The 22864-nt window shown below is 42.9% G+C and overlaps 1 protein-coding gene across 6 annotated transcripts in view; it reads left to right on the forward strand.

Moving 5' to 3' along the window:
• The window catches only part of AMOTL1 (angiomotin like 1), an 84632-nt gene that overhangs the window by 16599 nt on the left and 45169 nt on the right, over positions 1-22864 (forward strand). For 4 of the 6 annotated variants that reach the window (XM_072134150.1, XM_072134146.1, XM_072134148.1 and 1 more), the window contains 2 exons: positions 6771-6882; positions 14636-14686. In XM_072134150.1, the coding sequence (XP_071990251.1) occupies positions 6804-6882; positions 14636-14686 (130 nt within the window). In that variant the 5' untranslated portion in view covers positions 6771-6803. Of the gene's footprint in view, positions 1-6770; positions 6883-8092; positions 8145-14635; positions 14687-19915; positions 20033-22864 lie in introns of those variants that run through there. The other 2 variants (XM_072134151.1, XM_072134154.1) reach the window with 2 other exon arrangements.

Here is a 22864-nt window from a genome sequence, read left to right on the forward strand (position 1 = left end):
ACTTGAGTGCGTTCTGATGCTCTTCAGCGCAGCAGCGCCACCTGGTGGACGTCGGAGGAACTGCCTTAATGAATCCCGTCCGGACCCGAATCCACCGCACAGAGCGTGCCGCTGGATCGCGAATGGACCGGGTAAGTAAATCTGCCCCGATGTTCAATCTGCTCAGCTCCTCCTGCTCTATAACATGCTGCCTGCAGCTTAGACACCACATACAATGTTAAGGATTTCCCTTTAAGTCTCTGGAAAAAAATATTTTTACTTAAACTGAAATGAACATGTATTGTGACCTCACTATTTGACAAAATCCAAAAGTCCTGCTGTGAAATGTGATTTCTGGCTTTTACCTTGTCCTAAATCTGTATCTCCACTTGTCCATGTATCTCATTCCGTAACAGTGGGACTTGATGGAGATTTTAGGTTTAGGAGTAGAGGCTATACATGATCTTCCCATCTCAGGCAGAGGAGGAGATCTTACTGCTTCCGTGAGTAGTTGACCTCCATGATCCTAGTGATGATTATTATGTTACTGCTTCAGGCAAAGGTCAAGCAGAAGTTGTATTGTGCTTATTTCTGGGTCAAGGACGTCGTCCTGTGAAAAGTTCCCTCAGTCTATGCGTATTTTTGATGCTAAAAATGTCAGTCCCAGGTCACAGCAGAATGTCATATGTAAGAGAGGTCCATATTCTGGTACTATGGGCTGGGCCGGCTCTTTATGAAGGTCCTGGTTCTTCAGATGGTATAAATCAGAAATAAATTTTGCAGAGCAGCACAAAGTCACCTGTCACATGATGAAGATGGAAGTTTAAAGGTTGAGGGTCTAAACCATACAATGACATAACAGAGAGTGAACAGATTTCACAAAATTCTTTTTACCTTTTTATGGTGTTAATAGGGAGACAAATGATTTTGACAGCTCACGGCCCTGATTGACTTCTATTATGAACAGTGGGGGACATTTACTTACCCGTCCGAGTCGCGATCCCCGATCCAGACTCTTTGCGACAATGATGCACTGTGCCGCGATCCATGTAGATCCTGCGCCCGATATCCTGCATGTGTCACTTCCCTGCTCAGGTCCGCCGGTGTTCAGCTTCTTCTTCCCGGTGCATGTAAGTGCAGGTGCTTGGCCTGCGACACAAATTTAAATGTTAAATCCCGTTCTTAGTCCGAATCCGTCGGATCGTCCGATGGCTCACCCCCCCGATTTGTGTCGTGTGAAAGCCGGCGCAATTGCGTCACAATCCGATCGCATGCGACACGATCCCCGGCACGATACCCGAAAACTCGGGAAACCCAATGTAAAATCCAGCTGTGGGACCCTTAATAAATAAGCCCCAATGTGTCTCGCCGTACCATGACTGTGCCAGGCGGCCGCACCAGAACTGTGCCAAGCCGGCGCACCATGGTTGTGCCAGTACTGTGTTGTACCGGCGTATAACGGATAGGACTAGTAGTACGTTGTTGTACCCATATTTACAGGATAGGAATAGTAATACTGTGCTGTGATCATAAATACAGGATAGGAATAGTCGTACTTTGCTGTGCACATACATACAGGATAGGAGTAGTAGTACTGTGCTGTGCCCATATATACAGGATAGGAGTAGTAGTACTGTGCTGTGCCCATATATACAGGATAGGAATAGTAGTACTGTGCTGTGCCCATATATACAGGATAGGAGTAGTAACACTGTGCTGTGCTCATATGTACAGGATAGGAGTAGTAGTACTGTGCTGTGCCCATATATACAGGATAGGAGTAGTAGTACTGTGCTGTGCACATACATACAGGATAGGAGTAGTAGTACTATGCTGTGTCCATATATACAGGATAAAAATAGTAGTCCTGTGCTGTGCCCATATATACAGGATAGGAGTAGTAGTACTGAGCTGTGTCCATAAATAAATGATAAGAGTAGTAGTACTGTGCTGTGCTCATATATACAGGATAGGAGTAGTAGTACTGTGCTGTGCCCCTATATATACAGGATATGAGTAATAGTACTGTATTGTACCTATATATACAGGATAGGAGTAGTAGTACTGTGCTGTGCTCATATGTACAGTATAGGAGTAGTAGTAATGTGCTGTGCCCATATATACAGGAGAGGAGTAGTAGTACTGTGTTGTACCCATATATACAGGATAGAAGGAGTAGTACTGTGTTGTACATATATATATGATAGGAGTAGTAGTACTGTACTGTGTCCATATATACAGGATAGGAGTAGTAGTACTATGCTGTGTCCATATATACATGATAGGAGTAGCAGTACTGTGCTGTGCCCATATATACAGGATAGGAGTAGTAGTACTGTGCTGTGTCCATATATACAGGATAGGAGTAGTAGTACTGTGCTGTGCTCATATATACAGGATAGGAGTAGCAGTGTGCAGGATAGAGTAGACAGACACACTTTTGTTATTGTCACTTTAATAATCAGCTCTATTTGTGTCCTGAGGATGCATAAAGAGTTAAAGTTTTGGTGCAGGTTGGGGTCATCTGCCTGTATACGGACCAATGGTTAAAATGGTCATGATTGAACGTAGTTTTTTGTAGCTCTCAGATTGTTTAGAAAGTTTGTGGGTGATGTGTACGGTATAATGGCTGCCTTTAGTGGTTGTCACTGAGCAGGTTGTACTTTGTAGGAGATGAAGATAAATTTACAGCCGAGGTCTCAGGGGCTTATATTTTCCTTCAGGTGGGGAAGCTCTTTTAACATCAAAATGTTGTAAATTGTCTCTAATCCTCCATCCTTCAGATGTTCCCATGTCACCTTATTCACCTGAACCCTTCTGACATCTTACATTACACTGGAGGTAATGGTGGACGCCCTCACTTAGCACCTGGGTGCAGGCAGAGACATGTTCACATTGTCAGCTTTCAGCAACGGCCAGATAAACAGCCAGAGTGAAGCGCGTGGCACCTCGAAACGTTTTCCATGAAATGTTCCAGGCTCCGTAATACAAATCCTGGCTCTATACAACATTGTAAAAAGTGCAAATGCTGCCTGATGCCAAAGCAACTCCCAATGAATTGTGGGTCAGGAAGGGAAGAAAAAAAATTACAGTCTGGAAATGTAATCATCTAGAACAGTGATGGCTAACCTATGGCACGGGTGCCAGAGGTGGCACTCAGAGCCCTTTCTGTGGGCACTCAGGCCATCACCAGAGATGACTCCAGGTATCTTCCTGCAGTCACAGACAGCCCAGGACTTGCTGTGCGCAGAGCTATTTTAAAGTGATAGCTCTACCTGGGACTATTTTCTGCTTTATTGGTGTCCTCAGGGGCTGGTATCAATGAAAACTGTGACAGAGAAGGGAGTATAAATCACAAATTACATTTCTGTGTTTGCACTTTGCGATAAATAAGCGGGTCTATGTTGTCGTTTGGGCACTCGGCCTCTAAAAGGTTCGCCATCACTGATCTAGAATATCCAGAACATATTCCACTTTAAACCAATAATGAAATGTTATGGTCAACATTTATGGAGAGCATGAGGCTGACCAGTCTGAAAGTGCATCGGGGGTGACCCTGATTATTTTCTGATTTCCCATAGATATCCAGGTTATTAAACAAATACATTTTAAAAAAAAAATCAAATATTATTGTAAAAAAAATCTGTTTATTGGCTCCTTGCTTCAATATGGGGGGGACATTTATGCACTGCCCAATCCACTGCCCTGATGTGTTAATAGCTTATTAACTACACCCAAGACTTCTCTGCTGGCGCTGTGATTGACAGTTGATTCCCTTGGCTGAGCTGGGTGTGTGTTTTGTGGAAAGATGGGTGGTTTAAGCTTTCTGCTGAGCTCGGGTTTTCAGGTGTAGGTTAAGTGATGGACAGGCAAGCCAGTCAGTTGCAAGGACTGCTTCCAGGAACAATACTCGGTTCACTCAGGGCTGGTTGAACTCTCTCTCTTGTGATTTGTAGTACGACTGTCTGACCTGCAAACTGTACTTGAGCCTTGATCCAACCTGATGCAGAAACTTGAACCCCGGCCTGATCCGGAACCGACACCTTTATCTTATCCTGGATCCTGCCTTAACCAGAACCTTGAACCCCCATTCTGGTCTGGAACCCCGAACCTGTAGCTTAGCCTGGATCCTGCCTGCTCCAGAACCTTGAACCCCAAACCTGTACCTGAACCAGAATCCTGCCTGATCCATAACTCGAAACCTGTACCTGAGCCTGTATGCTACCTGATCCGGAACCCTGAACCCCAACCTTAACCGGAAACCCCAAACCTGTAACTTAGCCTGTATACTGTCTGTCCCAGGAACCTAAACCCATACCTGAGCCTGAATTTATCCTGAAACCTGTTCCATTGTGTCTGTATATTTATCAATCAATCTCTTAGTGTAACTTACTTCTGTTCTGAGCACATACTCAGAGAAGGGATTGTCGACAAGTAGTCCCTTACCACAAGGGTTTGCAGGGCTATATGGTATATTAGAAATTGGGGTTGTAAATGACTTCATCCTCTGTACAGAATCTTTAGCCTCTACGTCGCCATCTCAGCTTTTGCAGAATTCATAGATCTTCAGTGTATTGTCTTATCTTATTTGTATATGTACCCCATGATTTGTAAAGCTTTATTAATCAAGATTTACTTTATAACAATGACTGTGTTTCACTCAGTGTTTGCATTAAGGATTGGAATGTGGTATGAAAGCATCACATTGTGTGCACACAGCTCGGAGCCACGCGTTTTACTTTATTTGTTTATCTGCCTGTGTCTGGCCAACATTCAGAGCTTAGCTTACAGCGAGGCATGCCCCTGCCTGTGCCCAGGTGCTAATGGAGGGCGTGCATAGCATCCTGTTGTGTAATGTAATAGCATTAGAGGCCTTCACGGGGATATGCTATGTGGTTGCATCGCTAGTGGATGAGTCTAACTCCAGAAGTTCAACCAAAGTGTTACTCATTTTACATCCTTATTAAAAGTTACTTGAGGGAAAATAGAAGTTTAGAGGCAGCAATGGAGTCACCATATATATCCTGTTCCCAATTGGTTTCACAATAATATTGAAATGTATACACTAAGGCCAGTATTATTAGAAACCAATTTACCTATAAGTAACGAGTGTGGGATGAAAATGTAGGTCTTACCAATTGATTACCGATTTCCTGGAAACCATGTTCCAGTGATTCTTAATGACATACCCGTTGGTCGTTTGACCATGTTCCAATGATTCTTAATGACATACCCGTTGGTCGTTTGACGCATACCTCTTGATCCACCCATCTTTGTACACATCTATTTCTAGTGTTCTTAGTAGTGAGAGGGGAGTTAGTTGTTGGATCTCTTCTCTGGCAGTGACAAATCTCTCCTGAAAACAGAAGGTTTGGGCATAGTAACCCAACTGGCCTATCGTTCTCTCTCCTGGCATCAGAAGAGAGTCAGGAAGCCCACCTCTATATGAGATGGTCATGCCAAAATTGGTGTCTTGGGCCAGTATTGATCTGTATACACCATTGCCTATTTTCTTTTCTCTGGGGACAAGGACAACTCAACCTAACAATAAATATACCAGCCAACTTGACGGGTCCATACAAAAAGTAGTCCAAAATTATCTATGGGGGTCTGTGGTACACTGGGATCTCACAGCCTCCAGTTAATCCTCTGGCTCTTCTTTACAAGTAGCGGTGAGGCTAATATCATGACCTAGAAACATCCGGAGATGATGATTTAGGAGATATAGATATAGGAACCTTCTGCTTAATGTAATAATTAGCAATTGGAGATCCTTTAAGGTATGCTCACACATATCCATGATATTTGTGGGATGACATAGACACCGCCAAAGTTGTAAGCCCCCCTTCAATGCTGCTATCCTAAAGCTCTGCTCAGATTTCAGCATGTTCCTCCACTCCGGTTCCTGCAATGAAAGGAGTCTATTGTTAGCACGGACGTGACCTCCAAAGAGTTGACTTTTTGACCCTTTGTGAATGAGGTCACGTAGACCAGTGGCTTCCTGAGCAATTAGACGCAGGTAATTAGGGATAGAAGTTAACCTGAAGGAAGGAGGACATCCTCCCTGCAAACTGCAGACAAAAATACAACGTGATTGAGAAATGAATTGCACATTGTCTGTTTTGTGGTTTCTTCGTGCCTCAGCACATAGATTCACTATGATTGGTATCTGTGCCAGTGGTAGACAGGAGTAGGGTTGATACTGTATGCTGGCTTCACATGCCATGGTTTGGAGATGGTATCAGACTATGGCAGGTAACGAAGCCTCCAAAAGCTCCCAGTCCATAATGCAAAATATGTAACAGGACCCTTCAACTAGTCTGGCTGCCATGTTATATTACAGATGTGTTGTGGGGCGCCCTCGAAACCCAAGATCTGGTGGGACTCCTCATATTCTCACCCAACAGTTACACCCTGGAAAACAATTCAATCAACCATATTACGTCCAAGTACAAAAACCTAAGGAGCCTACATATTTGGTTTCTTCTGACCGACCAATAGTCAGTTCTACCCTTGCCCCACCAGTCTGATGCCTCCACAATACAGAATACACCATTACTACTAATACACTTATTGAACTTGGTGTATACAGAAACTCTTGTCTAGGACAGCAAGAGAGCTTGTCCCTCCTGTGGTCATCAGATAGTAGATGGTTCTTACGTTATGGTAGTCTCAGGAATTTCCTAGCATTAGGTCATCTACAAACTAATCTATTGTAAAACAATACAATTCATATAATCTGAAAAACCTGATTGAGGCACTCAATAAATGTATTGTTTAACTTTCTTTAGGTTCCATATCTCCAGCTAAGTCTTTGTGGGACCATGGATGAGCGATGGCTTCAGGATGAAATGGGAAAAATACCATACATGGGGAATGTCCATCACGTGGGATCAAGACGAGGTACGTCTCCAACTGAGATTACTCATATGATTTTGCATTGATTCCTATTTATGTCTTGGGAAAGAGCAATTGTACAATAATAAAATATGTGTTTATAAAACAAGTGTTAACGGAGCACCATGATTTCATTTAGGCCCTTTGCACACTTGCGAATGTGATGCAATGAACTCGCATCACATTCGCAACACGTGCTGCCCGGATCTCCCAGCCTGAACGCTGCAAACAGGAACTGAACTCAGCATGTCAGTTCACTCCCGGTGTGCAGCGTTCGGGCCAAAGAGATCCGGGCAGCATGCGTTGTGAGTGTGATGCGAGTTGAACGGCCTTAGGGTGCGCTTTTAAGTAACTTCACAATTGTGACTGACCCTTAGTTAATGATGTGACGTTTCAGTCTCGTGACCCTCCAATGACCACCATGGATGCTCCAATCATCATCGGAAACCATAATTCTGTGACTGGAGGTTTTGATGAATCTCCACAACAATGGGGCACATTTACTTGCGTGATCCCCGCTGTGCGTTGTCGAATGAGAATGAACTTGGGCTTGATGCACTAAGATCATGCTCCCAATTTCCTGCCTGTGTCGCTTCCCCGCTCAGGTCCGCCGGAGTTCACCTTCTTCTTCCCGGTGTATGTAAGTGCTTGTCTTGCGACACAATTTGAATATTAAATCCCGCGCTCAGTCCGAATCAGTTGGATCGTCTGACGGCCCGCCCTCCTCCCCCAATTTCTTTTGCATGAAATTCGTCGCAATTGCGCCAAAATCCGGTCGTGTGCGACACAATCCCCTTCTAAATAGCTGTCACAGCGGCGAAAATCCCGAAAATTTCTAAAAGCAGACGGAAGTGCGATACGCGGGACCCTTACTAAATAAGGCCCAATATGAGGCATTAACATTGTCTATAAAAAGTTGCATGATTACTAAAGAATAAAGATATGCTTATGTGTAAAGATCTGGTGGTCTGTCCGCTATGATAAGACGATTTGTGATGAATCCATAGTGTGAAAATCTGCTGGTGTCTCTGTAAGAGGATAAAGATATGGGGGGAGATTTATCATAAGTCTCTTAGAGCAGAACTATTCCCACGGCAACCAATCAGAGCTCAGCTTTCATTTCCCCAGAGCTGTTTATTAAATTCAAGCTGAGCTCTGATAGGTTGCCATGGGAAACTAGAACAGTTTTACCTCAAAAACTTGATGATAAATCTCCCCAATGATATCTACACAAGAGCATAAAGATGTAGTGGTGTTCACAAAGAAAAGTGAATTTCTGATGTGGTCACTAGAAGAGTATTAGGATCTTGTGTTGTTTCAATAATAGTATGAAGATCTGGTGATTGGTGTGAGGATTTTGTGGTGTTTCTAAAGGAGTACAGATTTATGGTGTCTCTGTTAAGGAGTTCGCACTGGTTTCGGACACCATCTTGACTTAAGAAATCCAAGAATAAGGGAACATGTCCGCTGTATCTAAGATGGCGGACAGTCCCTTGTCCCTAAGTCAAGATGGCGTCCGAAACCAGTGCAATCTCCTTAACAGTCTCCAAGTGTAATGATGTGGTGATGTTTCCACATAAATATGGTGATCAGGTGGTGTCCAAATAAAAGTTCAAAGATTTTGGGGTGTCTTCATAAGAGCGTGAAGATCTGGTGGTGTTTCCACAAGAGTGCAGAAATCTGGTAGTATCTCCATAAGAGTGTGAAGTCCTTGTGGTGTTTCCACAAGAGTGTAAAAATTTAGGGTGTCTCCATGAGAGAATAAGGATCTGTTTGTGTCTTACTAATGTTAAGAATACAGATGCAGGATCTCGGAAAGAACATGTATCTTGCACTGTTCACTGTGAAGATCTGTTTTCCAGATGTCAAGATCTGGTGGGGTCTTCACCAGTTTAAGGCCTGCTACAGACAGCTTTAAAGTACCCTGTGACCTTATGTTATACATCCACTTTCATTTCCTAAATTGAAGAAGTAATAAATGTTCTTCTGCCTTGTGGAACCGTTCAGTATGTAGGCTGCCGAGATCGGACGCTTCATTCCTCGCTATCTAATGAACTGTGATAAACCTGAAATGCCTGTGGTGTGTTTGACTTTGCTGAAGGGTGTGAGATAAGCCTGAGGTTTCAATTCACAAACTAAAGCTAGACATAGCCTCCGGGCTTCCCTCGGGTGCTTCCTTTCACATCAATCACTGCTAATATAAACTGAAAAAATTGCCAACTTCCCGTTCTTATCACAACCAGGAGCTTTATGGTGGGACACATTGGCCCAGATTTACTACTAATAGTTAGAAAATATAAACTTAGACCGACTGTCTGAAAATGCACCAGATTTATCTGTCTAAAAGTTTAGACTCAATGGGGGTCATTTATCTTCAGCCAGGACAGTTGTGCGTGTCTTTTTTTGGCTTTTCCAGGTTTTGTACTTGTTTGATAGGTCAAGCGGATCAGTCCGTAGGTTTTTTTGCGACTTTTTTTTTTAAAGTTGCACAAAGTTGCATAAAAGTCTTAAACTCTCTTGTCTCTAGTTTTTCCTACGCCTGATGGGGAGTGGCGTTTATTTGTGACTTCTTAACAATGATTTTTGACAAAATTGCTACTTTTTGATGTCTTTTTAAAAAGTTGCACAAAGTCGCACAAAAGTCTTAATCTCTCTTGCAACTCCTTCTAAAGTTTTTCCTACGCCTGATGGGGACTGGCGTTTATTTGCGATTTCTTAACAACGATTTTTGACAAAATTGCAACTTTTTGGTATGTCTAAATCAGGATTTTAAATATATATCGGGTACAACACTGTGCAGCTTTACTCGGCGAGTTGAAAAGTCGCAAACTTAGATGTAAATTTACCAATGTGCCAAAAAAAAAAAATCACAAATATTAGAGACAAAAAGGAAACCCTAAGATCAATGAACCCCATTATTCATTAACATACTTTAAAAATCTATTTATTTACAAAATTATGTTGTATATTGACCACACCCTTTTTGCTGAGGCACTCCCCTTTCAATATAAACCACACCCCCTTGTCGAGCTCATCCAGAAAAGTGACCTGAAATGATAAGCAACATTTTACACCAAAATTTGCTTCAACAATGTTTAAAAAAGAAATACTCAATATTGCACATGAAGAACCAGAAACTTTTCCTTTTCTCAGATTTTATTCTTGGATGGCAAACAAAACTGTGATAAGTACAGAAATAAAGTACCTTGGCATTTGGGATATTTATCCATTTCATACACATCTCTCCAGCTGTAAAGTACAGGCAGTCCCCGGGTTACATACAAGATAGGGTCTGGAGGTTTGTTCTTAAGTTGAATTTGTATGTAAGTCGAAACTGTATATTTTATAATGGAAGTTCTAGACAATTTTTTTTCTTTTGCCCCAGTGACAATTGGAGTTTCAAAATTTTTGGTGTAATTGGACCAAGAATTATCAATAAAGCTTCATTACAGACACCTTACAGCTGATCATTGCAGCCTGGGACTATAGTAAAGCATCCAGAGAGCTTCACCAGAGGTCACAGTGGGCAGAGGGGTCCGTCTGTAACTATGGGTTGTCTGTAAGTCGGGTGTCCTTAAGTAGGGGACCGCCTGTAACTGGTTGTAGCAGGAACACTCCCCAATTAGATTCTAATTCTGTTTTGCAGTAAAAATTGTGATAAATGATAAGGACATGACATGACATCAGTATTTTCCTCTTCTCCATCGCTTGTATCTTACTGTCATTGTAAGACAACTGGCTACAGCAGGAACTCTCTGCCAATGCAATACTTAACTAAAAAATAAGCATCAGGCCCCTAACATGTTAGAGACCAGTATGTGATAGTACCAGGCAGTCCCCGGGTTATGTACAAGATAGGTTCTGCAGGTTTGTTCTTAAGTTGAATTTGTATGTAAGTGGAAACTGTATACTTTATAATTGTAGCTCCAGGCAATTTTTTTTTGTGGTCTGTATGACTATTGGATTTTAAAAATGTTGGGTTGTCGTAATCAGGATTAGCGATATAGCTTCATTGCAGACACCTGTGATAACTGTTACAGCTGTTTATTGTAGCCTAGGGCTAAAGTAGAGTAAATTACCAACATCCAGAGGTCTGTTTGTAACTAGGGGTTGTCTGTAAGTCGGGTGTTCTTAAGTAGGGGACCGCCTGTACTCATATTCTTGTTTGTTCATCGCTCTCAGCCAATTGGCTAAAGTTGGCCTACACCTGAACAGCAATTCCTTCCGAGGACGATACGTGGTCCCTTGAGTGTGCGCTCATTCTAAGTATGAATAAGGTAAAAAAGCTGCCACCAGACTTTACAGGTTCAATATTCTTTAGACCCAACATGTCCAATCCTTCCTTCTTTGATGTCTAACATTGAGAAAGAGACAGGACAACACCTAATTTAGGGGATTTTCCAAGGTTAACCTATTGTGTATGATCAATTTGGAAAAGGTAGCAATTTTTGTAATTATTGAGTTAGTGACTGTAACTCCTGGACTTCCTGTCCAGGGGCAGATTAAAACCTCCATGGGCCCTGGGTTGTATGAATATTATAGCCCCTACAAGTCTGGAAGTCACTTTCTACATTTGATATTAGAATCAATTCTTGGGGAATGGAGGATGCGTCCCTTCTGCCTGTGTTCAATATGCAGTTTTTGGACCTTAGGAGGACCTTCGAAGGTCCTGAAATATCTCTTGTGTACATGTGTATTGAGAGCAGGAACACATGTTCGAGGATTTCATGGGTGAAGGTCCTTCTCAGCATTAAATTTGGTGGGTGGTTTGGGTGACCATGGGCCCCCTCAAAGGCTACCGCAAAATGTCAATGAGATCTGAGTGCCCAATTTTGGGGCATAATGGAGCACCACTGCCCCCTATTGTGCCCCACAAGTATAACACATCATCGGAAACCTCTGGCGTAAAGCTTTTGAGCTCCCTCCTCCTCTGAACATCCATTACACTTGGGCAGATGTCAGTACACACAACTGTTCAAACATTAATTCTCAGCCACATGAGGACGACTTCTCACCCCACTGCCCGAGGCAAAGGAAAAACCAAATCATCTTCTCACACTTGAAGAAGTTTAAACTAGAAAACAGTCGCGGTGAATACTGAGTCCCAGATGGCTCCGCGCCGCGTATGATTCACCCAGCAAAAGCCGCTTTTACCATAGAGATCTAAAAGTAGAAAAAGTGAGGTAAATCGATTGTTCTTCTGCCAGAATTGTAACGTTAGTCACTTGATTATGTTGGTTTAAATTTTATTTTTAATTGGTTTTTGGGATGTTTTTAAAAACCTTAGGCCATCTGTATATGAAGCTTATAACATATGGTCATAAAACTACATTTCTATTATTATATTTTAGATTTTATAATATCTTCTATAGACCAACACAAATTACTTATTGACTGCATGTCAGTTTTCTTCAGCAGATACACTATGGATTTTTCAGGAATTTTGAAAAAAACGTTGGAGCAGAGGTGGCCAAAAACAAAGCGTACTCACTCAGCTCACTAAACCTGCATTGGGCCAGTACTACAGGTCTTCAGCACCTTCAACCAGCTTTAGTCAACCCTGGGACCATGTGACATCACTTGTTACATAAGAGGACCACCCATGACCAGCAATGAGCGGTCTACCCTGAAAATCTATAATTCCCTTTAAGTTACGTATTCCTTTGAAAATCCACATGAATTCTGTGCAGAATTTTCCGACGATCCTGCAGTCTGCGCATGCTCCGAAGCCAGGCCTGCTGTTCTGCGCAGACGGCAGGATCGTTGGATGAGGGCGCGCAGCTGGTGAGTAGGAGGGGTAAAGTGGCTACCGGGGTGTGGAGTAGCCGCCTCGTGTAACCTCAGATGCGGCTACTCCACGCCCCAGTAGCCACATAATAAAATTACCATAAAAGTAAAATAAAAATTACTAAAGAAGTGCGGGGACGTGAGGATTAGCCCTTAAAAAGGCTATCCTCACGTCCCTTTGTGGTGGTAGGTTCCCTTTAAATCTACCAGTGTGCAACAGTGTGATAGCTTGCCTCATTGACGCTGCCTCATTGAGGCTTATAATACAGTTCAAATGTTAGACTGTATAAGTAAATCTACCCCAGAATGCACAATACTAACAAACTTTAAAGGGCTAGACCATGAAAAAACTCAGTTTTGAAATTAAAACGTCTGATCACTGTGATCGGCTTAGGTAAGAGAAGACTACCGTAACCATGTATTTCTTCTGCAGCGGCCACTACAGGAAGAAAGAAGTATTACAGGCTGGCCTATTAAAATAGATGATTGACCATATAATACTTGGACAGCTTGGGTGGGTGAAAGTGAACACTGCTCTTCAGGGCATAGATATTAGATCAGTGGGAGGTCCGATAGCCGGGACACTACAAGTCAGTGTCAAAGACTTCCTAAATAAAGGGCATGCTTTACCCCCATTCCTTTCCAAATCCTTTAAGCCAACGTAACATTCTGGATGGTACAAGCTATAAAATCGATTCAATTCGCTACAAACTGAAGCAGCCCACGAATACACTTGAGTGCCGGACCCCCTTGATTCAGCCATTGTCAGATCCCACGCCCCCCACACAGGCTACTTGGATTTCTTCGTTTTCCTTAATCCACTTTCTTAGTAAGATTTTTCTATCAAACCACCTGGAGACAAATCATTGTATTTTTCTGCCGGCTTTCCTTTCATATTTTAATAATTTAAGATGATAAAAGAATGTGGAGTTATTGCTGGATTTATCTGCTGCGGCTGTTGCTTAGCAACTGTTGAAAAATATATATGGGAAAAAAAGTGTAAACGTTTCTAACGCTCAATTTTCCTTACTGACGTGTGTGGGCAGACGGTGGCGAACTTAAGGGAATGTCATATGTCGAATTTAATGTCGAAAACATAAAATATTAAAGTCGTGGGATAGGAAATATTGGGTTTATTTTCATTTAGGACAAAAAACAAAAAAAAAAATTCCTTTTTTTTCTATGGTAAAGTTTCCCTATGAAGAACTGGATGGTAGAGTGGTCTTACCTCAATGTGGGTGGTGCTGACCTACAAATCTGGACGTGACTAAGCTCCGCCCTAAATTGTTACAAGGCGTGGCTTTGTGGAAATGGGATGGGTTTCATGAGAAAGGGGTGTGGTTTAAGTTTTTTAGAAACTATGACAATGCATTAAAATTTTGGCACATTTTTGAGGTGTAAAATAAGCCAACATATAGTAGGTGTACATTTATACTAGTCACTTCTTAAAGGTGTTTTCCATGAATAGGGAAACTCCCAATGGTAAGATAGAAAGACATACTTACCCTACTCTAGCTCCTAGATCCTGGGTCACTCTGATACTTCTGGTTGGACCTGTAAACAACTGTAAGTTACAGGACCTGCGTCATCTAATGAGTGGACCCTTGGACTCAATGGCGTAACTAGAAGCTGATGTGCCCCAGTGCAAAGTCTCTGCAAGGCCCCGACTATAATGTATGGTTTATAGTAATAGTCTTCTCATATGGGAAAGTGACACCATAAGGGCCCCCAGAACTTCTTGGGCCCAGGTGCGATCGCAACCTCTGCACCCCCTCAAGTTACACCCCTGCTTGTACTTCCTCTCTTGTCCCGAGAAGGCCACTTATTAGATGAAATGTGTCCATTGGGTTGATCTGGAGGACCCAGATACCCACAGTCCCTCCAAAAAATCCTAGTTATCTCTGTACTATTCTGTGTCGTGTAGTTTATTTTATGTGGAATATTATCACTTACATTTTGTCTTACATTGCAGGCAGCAGCAATTCCAATACCATAACTCCGGAATTTTGGTCAGACCAGGCAGGTAAGACTGGAATATTTTTTCCATGATTTGTCGGCTATCACCTAACCCTTTAAGTGGTTGAAAAACATGGCTGCTATCTTCCAAAAACTACTCCATACCTGACCATGTGCCGGTATTGCAGTTCAGTTGTGTCAGTGGAGTTTAGTTTCGATACCACGCACCTGCCTTGGTCAGGTGTGGCGCTGTTTTTTTTTTAAAAAAGCAGCCATGTTTTCCAATCTCTGGACTACCTCTTTAAGGCTTCATTCACATTAACGGCGCCGGGGAGAGGAGGAGAGGGTGAACACCGCTCACCCCCTTCCCTCTCCATAGAGAAACATGGGGCACGGCGCCATATTCCTGGAAAAGATAGGACATGTCCTATCTTTTCACGGGTTACGGAAAGGTACAGTGCCGCACTACCGTAACGTAGGACGCCGTGCGCCCATTGCCGCCTGTGGGGGACGTATATCGGACATATATATATACGTCAGGCGTATATACGTCCCCATACGGCTGTGTGAATGCAGCCTAAGGCTGGCTTTATACTGTAAGTATTCTCCAAGCATTACACTTTAAAGGGGTTGTCTGGTCACTGCAAGTTTTCCCTTATCAAAAGGATGGGGGCTAACTTCCTGATGATGGCATCCCATCATTAGGACCACCGCAATGGTACACAGTATTCCAAATGCATGGAGGGGCATGCCAAACATGTTCACGGTCTGTGGCACAAACTTAGAAGTGCTGTAGGTGAGTGCTGTACGTGACTAGCCCTGTAAGTGCCATGGAGATGAATAGAGAGGGAGGCATGTGAGCGAGCAGCTTCTCTAACCTTTTGGGGATACAACGGACCCCCATTCTCATGATCCACTTATTGGACCCTCACAAATCACTAAGTCATCTCCTTACTTGGGAGACCCCTAAAAAGGCGACCATACGCTGCAATGGACAGAGCCATGATTAAATCCAATCCATTTTTATTTACTGTACATTTGTCATCAGCTCATTAGCACCCCCAGAGGCCGGAGGACCTGCAGTATGAGAGGAATAACAATCCCATTAGATTCCCTATTAGACCTTTCTGTGCCTTTCCCTGCTTGTTAGTGATGCTCCCGTTGGCATCACGTCTGTTTCTTAAGTCGTTCCTCACCTTGAAAACCAAAATATAATTTGCAGAAAGCGCTCCATCATCCTGAGTACCATGAAAAGTGTCATCTTTTTTGCAGCAGACCTGTCACCTTTGTGAAGAGTCGTTCTTTCCCTTATCAATAATTTGCAGCCATTTTTGTTAGAGGATTCGGAGTATTGTATTCTTTACCTGGGGCGTCATTCCTAATGCATTGTCTCTGTTCCCTTTTGGCCATTCATACATAAAGTATGACATGTGATGCTGGATGACATAAATGACTATGAGACTTAGAGAGTTTTAAGGGAACATGCGCCGTGTTATGTCTAGTACAGGTTTGGTAAAAGGGCATCTACCTCCTCAGGCTCATTTGCCTACAGTCTTTCATCCTGGTGGTAGATGTTCCTTAAATTAAGAACTGCGCTGTGATTGGTTGCTGTGCACAGCCACAGTTTCCCTTTAGCACATAGCATCCATTTTTTGTTCCCTTGATAAAGAGTTTCTGACAAGTACAGCATGCTGAATGACACCCCGCAGGTGAGCGCTACTATCCCCCCGATCTACTTGGTTGTTTGTTTCATTGAAATCTGTCTTCCTGTTCCAAAGATATGGACCCTAAAGGTTCATATGTGAATTATCCAATCTATTAGCCAAGTGGGTCAATACTAGCCCAGTGGGCGGTAATCATTTTCCTTTCGGGGGGGGGGCGTGTTTATTATAATCAACGTTCACCGCCCCCTCAAATAATACAAGATTATTCAGTAAGTTACGGGGCCATATTTTCTAAGTTGGTGAATGGAATTGAATAAAACAAATACCAAATTGATCCGGTCCACATCAGCGATCACGTGATCACATGGCCAATTTTTTACTTCTTGACTTGTCTTCTTTAAAGAGGCTTTCCCATCTTGTGTATGTATGACATATTCACAAATATTTATGACATGTTCAGTCCTGGTTCTAGGACCTGCATCTATCTTAAATACAGGGGGTGCCTACCTGCAGGCTTTCACTATTCAGGTCAATGGGAGCGCTGTGTATAGTCTACTATATACGTTCTGTATCGTTCATGGGATGCACTGCAAGTCCTCAAGGCTTGGGATGTCCCAAAACTAACTGTGGACAGGTCAAGTGACCTGTAGCTCTAGTGGATAAAAGGGGAATTTCCGGCAGGGTAAGTACAATATTGGTGACTCTCTTTAGGGTTTTGTACTTACACTCGTAAACCTTCTAATACTTGCCCAGAGTTGAATGGAGAATAGCCGCACATGCGCATCAAACTCTACATTCTACCCAGCTGTGAGAAGTGAGTCTGTACTCCCCCCATCTATCATATATCCTGTGTATAAGTCATAAATACACAAGATAAAAAAACACCCCTTTAAGAACAGAACTGTCTCTGACCCTGAGAGGTCACTCCGTATGCCTCTTCACAGGCCGGGCAGGGAGAAGATCAATCCGGGATTTCCAAGGCTCTTTAAGTATTTTAGACCTAATGCTTATTTGCTTTCCATCTGCCAGGCTTCCCTTAAAGACGGCATAATCCAGCAAGTGGCGTAAATCGCTCTTGGATGTGCCGCTCTCTCCCTGGTAATATGCGGACAGCTGTTTTTCCCTCTTCAGCTGGATAAGCACCAGGGAAGCAATAACAGTACAGTCACAGCTCTGTACAGGTCACAGTATTACAGGCCAACCTAGTTTCTGGAAGCCAGATATGAAAAACAGATGTGCCGAGACTCTTTTCTTTTTCCACAAATTCTCCTTTTTTACAGGGGGCGGGGGAGGGGGTATTTACACTTGTCTCTATGGAAAATTGTCTACCGGCCGCAACCTTCACGGCTATAAAACGATACTTGACCCTTCTAGTGACGGGAAATGTCATCAGATTCATAGATGAACTACTAGCATTGGACTGTATGGAGAAGACATTGAAGGGTGATCACCCCTGCTAGGAAGATGGTTATGTGTCAGGTTCTTAGGCTCTGTTATATGTGGAGTTTTGGGGAAAATGTTGGTTATCTCTGTCCTGAAGAGAACCTACTGAACCCTTTAGGAGTTATAATATAGGCTAAAGAATAAGTGTCTGATTATTCCCTACTCTCTGGTAATGCCAAGTGTTGGATTTCATATTATTATGGGGAATGAGATGCCAAAAGAGGTGTTTGGCTAACTCCCCCCTACCCAATGTACATGAGAGTAGGTGGTCACGTATTTGGCCATCAGCTATGTACTGGGTATGGTCAGTCTCAAAGGGTTTGTCATACAATGGTTACCTGCAGTTCATTCTGGTGGTCTTTAATCAAGATCAGAATACAGGACCGGAGACAAGTACTCCATGTGAATAGAGCAGTGATGTATATGTGCCACCCCCTATATTTACATTATTAGGTCTGCTGGATCAGTAGTTTCCGCAGAAGTGATGGGTCCACCAACATGGGGAACTTTTAGTCTCCCTCTCACTATGTCTTCCATTAGACCACCAGCACATAGTCATTTTACCCATATCCTGTAAGTAGGGGGTAAGTGCCATTTGTGGGACAACACCTTTAAAGAGACTTAGTTAAGGCATGAAGTTTAGGTAGGAAGTAGGGGTTGAAGCAGCAAGCATGCCCTTGGGGGCCACCTTATCCACTAGGCTTACCAAGTCCAGATCTCATCCTGTGCTCCATTCATTTTGATAGGACTCACAGGATGTTTGAGAGTGAAAGTCCTATTCAGTTTAGTGCTTGGGGCCCCCTATTTAGTCAATCACCGGGTTCCTGCGGGTTGGATTCTCAGCGATCAGAACCCGGGTAGGGGATTAATTTCTACAATGACAAAACCCATTTAACGTTATTTTACCTACTTACAAATGCAACATCCCCACAATAGGGGCAGACTGCTTATGGGGGAAGTTGAACACTAGAAACAGCGTGGCTTGATGGCGTCTTTGTCCTACTGTAGGCCTCATACACACCTGTCAGGGCCAGCAGGTTGAAGCAAGAAGAGGAGGGTATCATGACAGTAAAGTTCACCCTAGGGCCTATGATGGTAACTATGGGATAACCAGGTATTCACATGAAAACAGAGATGATAAAAATTCACTCTTTAAAATTAAGCTGAACTGTTAGTTGGCTGGCTGTGATCACATAACAGTCCTCTGGATAGCAGGAATCAGTAGTACCTCAGCCTGGTGGTCAGCAAGGCTGGATCCATCTCCAGGGAGTCTGGTAGACTCTGCTGCATCAGCAGCACATGGTCAGCAATGTCAATGTGTAGTTCTATAGCAGCAAGAAACTAAGAACAGTTTTAGAACATTCTGGGGTATCAGCCAATCACAGCCTGCTTTACCTCAGGAATGATACATTTAATTAAAATAAATAAAATGTTACTAGTAACTGTTTGGGGTAACTTTCACATACATAAGTAATAAAGCACATTGTAGATACCTATTCCTGTTGGTAGGTGTATCATAGTAACTGTACCTGGGAAAGATGAGTTAGGGCCTCTAACTAGTTGAACACCTGAGTGACAGAGCCCAGAAGGGTGATCAGTCTTACTTGGTCGAATTAAGCAATGTAATGTCCCAACTCCAGGGCATTACACAAACACAAGGGAAAAAAACACATGACAACCAATGACTGAGCAGTTTATTAACGTAGAATTTTAAGCGAATTTTCTGGGAAAATTTTTGCGTCAAATGACACAATCTGTACTTATATCTTATATTTTTATACCACTTCATTGTGGGATCTCTCACCTAAATTATAGGTGAAAATAATTTTTTTCCCCAAAACAGCGCCTTATCTTCTTTTGTCAAAGCCACTTTATACATTTTTGGTGCAATGTTTTAATTTTACAGGTGAATTTTTTTTCCCCCAATGCAGTTTAGATCTGCGTGGTCTGAACACACCCTGAAAGTGACCATTTACAGCAGAATTTTAAATGCAGCTTTGGGTGTGAGGTGAAGACGGAGAAGAAACACAGCTCTTCATCACAATAGAGCAGAGCCGCAATCGCTATTAAAATATATTAAAAAATTAATCAGCACAAAATGTGGAGCTAAAAATAACACAAGGCGGAGATTCGCTTCCGTTTTTTTTTTCTTGTTGTAGTGAAGCTGCTGTAAAATGCTGTCATCTTCATACGAGGTCACATTGCGATTCTGCTGAGCAGAGAGATCTCTTCATTATGCCGTCCTTGTGTGTCATTCCCAGAAAAATCTGCTCCGGCAAGAGAAAGGCGACGGATATCTGAGACGGGTCAGTCTGAGGCTGCACATTACAGCTCCAGGACGTGGCATTAAAGGGGGTTTTCCTAGTGATATTGATGATCTATCCATAGGATATCAGATCCGTGGGGTTCCAGTACTGAAAGTACAGCTCCATCCCCTGTGTAGTGCTCAGTGTGAGTAACTGCACCCACTTTAATGGTTGTTAAGGGGTTAAAACTACATAGCTCCATTTAAGGTACTTGTTTGGATACCACGTCTTTTTAAGGTGCCGCATCAGAAGAAGAATTGTGGGATATGGTGTCCTTCAGGAGCTTACACCTCGGATCAGAAAAACTCAGATACTGGATGTTTAACCCCTTAGATGCAGTAGTCAAACATGGGCTGTCCAAGTAGGTGAAGAGGAAGGGAGCTCCCTCTGGCCCCCTGTGGCATCCCAAAACAGCGATCACAAGGTGCCATTAATGTCTCAGGCATCCTCTGAGGTACTCCTGGGCTGCCTTTAGTATCTTTCTAATAGGCCATCTCAGGGTCACATAACGTCACACAGCACCCGAGGGGTCCTCTGAAGGACCCCAGGGCTGTCTGAGGTATCTTACTATTAGGCCATGCCTGTCAGTAACTGACAATGTAATACACTGCACTACATGAGTCTTTCAGTGTATTATACAAGAAATCTAATTATCGCCTGCCAGTGTCCCCTTGTGGGGCAAAGTAAATGCATAAAAATAAAGTTTAATGTAAAGAAAAAAACTAGGTGAAATAAAGTAAGTATAAAGTCTCTGCCTGCTGTGTTACAAATGAAGAAGAAGAGCCGCGGGGAGCATCGGGGAGTGATGGAAGGTGAGTATAGTAGTTTAGTTTAAAAAAAAAACAACAGGGCATTTCATCAATGGGTGGCTGGCTGCAGGACATTTCATGGTGGGGGGCTCACTGCAGGGCCTTTCATGGTGGGGGGCTCGCTGCAGGGCAATTCATTGGTGGGGGGCTGGCTGCAGGGCATTTCATTGGTGGGGGGCTGGCTGCAGGGCATTTCATTGGTGGGGGGCTGGCTGCAGGGCATTTCATTGGTGGGGGGTTGTGGCTGCAGGCTATTTCATCAATGGGGGGCCTGGCAGGACATTTCATTACTATGGGCTATGTTGCAGGGATTTAATTACTGTGTGCTCTGTTGCAGGGCATTACATTACTGGGGTCTCTGCTGCAGGGTATTTCATAGGTAGGGGCTGGCTGTAGGGTATTTCATTACTAGGGCTACGCAGCAGGACATTTTATTACTAGGGGCTATGCTGCAGAGCATTTCATTACTAGGGGCTCTGCTGCAGGGCATTTTATTACTAGGGGCTATGCTGCGAGAGCATTTCATTACTAGGGGCTCTGCTGCAGAGCATATCATTACTAGGGGCTCTGCTGCAGAGCATATCATTACTCGGGGGGACTGTGACCAATGCGTTTCCTACCCTAGGCTTATACTCGAGCCCTGGGCTTATACTTGAGTCAATACGTTTTTTGTTATTTGTGGCAAAATTAGGGTCCTCGGCTTATACTCGTGTCGACTCATACTCCAGTATATATGGTAATATTTGCATTCTTTTTTTAAATATATTGTACAGAAAGAGTTACTAAAAATTCATCAGTAGAACACATGAAACCCAAAATTGTGCTATTAAAAACTAAATTTCGTCCCGCAAAAATAGGACCTCAAACAGTTATAGTGATGGAAAAATAAAAAATGTTGTAGCTTGTAGAAGGCTCTGACCAAAAAAAACAGAACTATGAAAAACTCTGGGCTTTAAGGTGGAAAACAGGTTTGGTACTAAGGGGTAAATAGGGATCTGCTTATGGCAGGCAATGTGCCCCTCACCTTCTGGATCCCACTGTAGCTGCACAGATTACCCATGACGTATAGTTATAGTATCTCTAACTTCTTCTACCACTAGAGGGAGATTACTGCATGTTGTTTATGTGCAGTATCACAACCGTATACAGTACGACCCTAAGCTCCCCCTAGTGGCCATTGCAAGTTTTATAATGTATATTATTTCATAGACAAGAACTATCTCAACCTGTTTCCATAATTCCGACCACCTTTGGATGTGGTTAATAGATGGGTCTTCCTATCTCACTTTTTAAAGGCTTAATTTGAAATATCCCTTTAACTTTAGTCTATGATATAAATTTTGAGGTCTGTAGTGCCAAAAATTGGTTCTGAAATTAGAAATTTTCTTTCATGTAGGTTAAACAATAATTGTTCACAGTTGAATAATGATGGTAGAAGACATGTAGGGGGCTAGTGGGGAATTTCTATTATCAAACCATCTGCACTCAAAGGAAGGTTCTGAGATTCTAGAATACATGGACATGATAGGAGGAAGAGCCGTGTATGATGCCGGCAGCGGGGGGCAGGCTGGGCTTGTAATTAATTTAGCAAATCACAGGGGAGCTGGCAGCCAGACTTCCTCTCTCTAGTTACTCATAATGAAGTAACACAGAATTTGGCAAAAGCTCCGTCAGATTTGCGGCTGTGATTCATTATTCAGAGAAATGAGTTTAATAACTGTCTGTGTCTCAGCTCATTGTCATATGCAGGTTTTTTTTTTCAGACTATTTAGGTGCAAATTTTAAAAAAGGTGCAATTTTTTGCACAACTCATACTATTGTCAGTACTGGAGCCGCAAATCAATGTTAAATCAGGCACAAACATCTGTATTTGTAAGCAGGACAAATACAAATTAGGCGCAAACCGGGAAATAGCTACAGGTTAAACTCAGGCGAACTGCTGGAAAAAGGCGCAAAATACTGTGCAAATACTCCAATGTGCCAGGCATCAGACTAAGGCTACATTCACACTGCCGCATGGGGG

Source organism: Engystomops pustulosus, chromosome 2 (assembly GCF_040894005.1).
Source record: "Engystomops pustulosus chromosome 2, aEngPut4.maternal, whole genome shotgun sequence".
Lineage (NCBI taxonomy): Eukaryota > Metazoa > Chordata > Amphibia > Anura > Leptodactylidae > Engystomops > Engystomops pustulosus.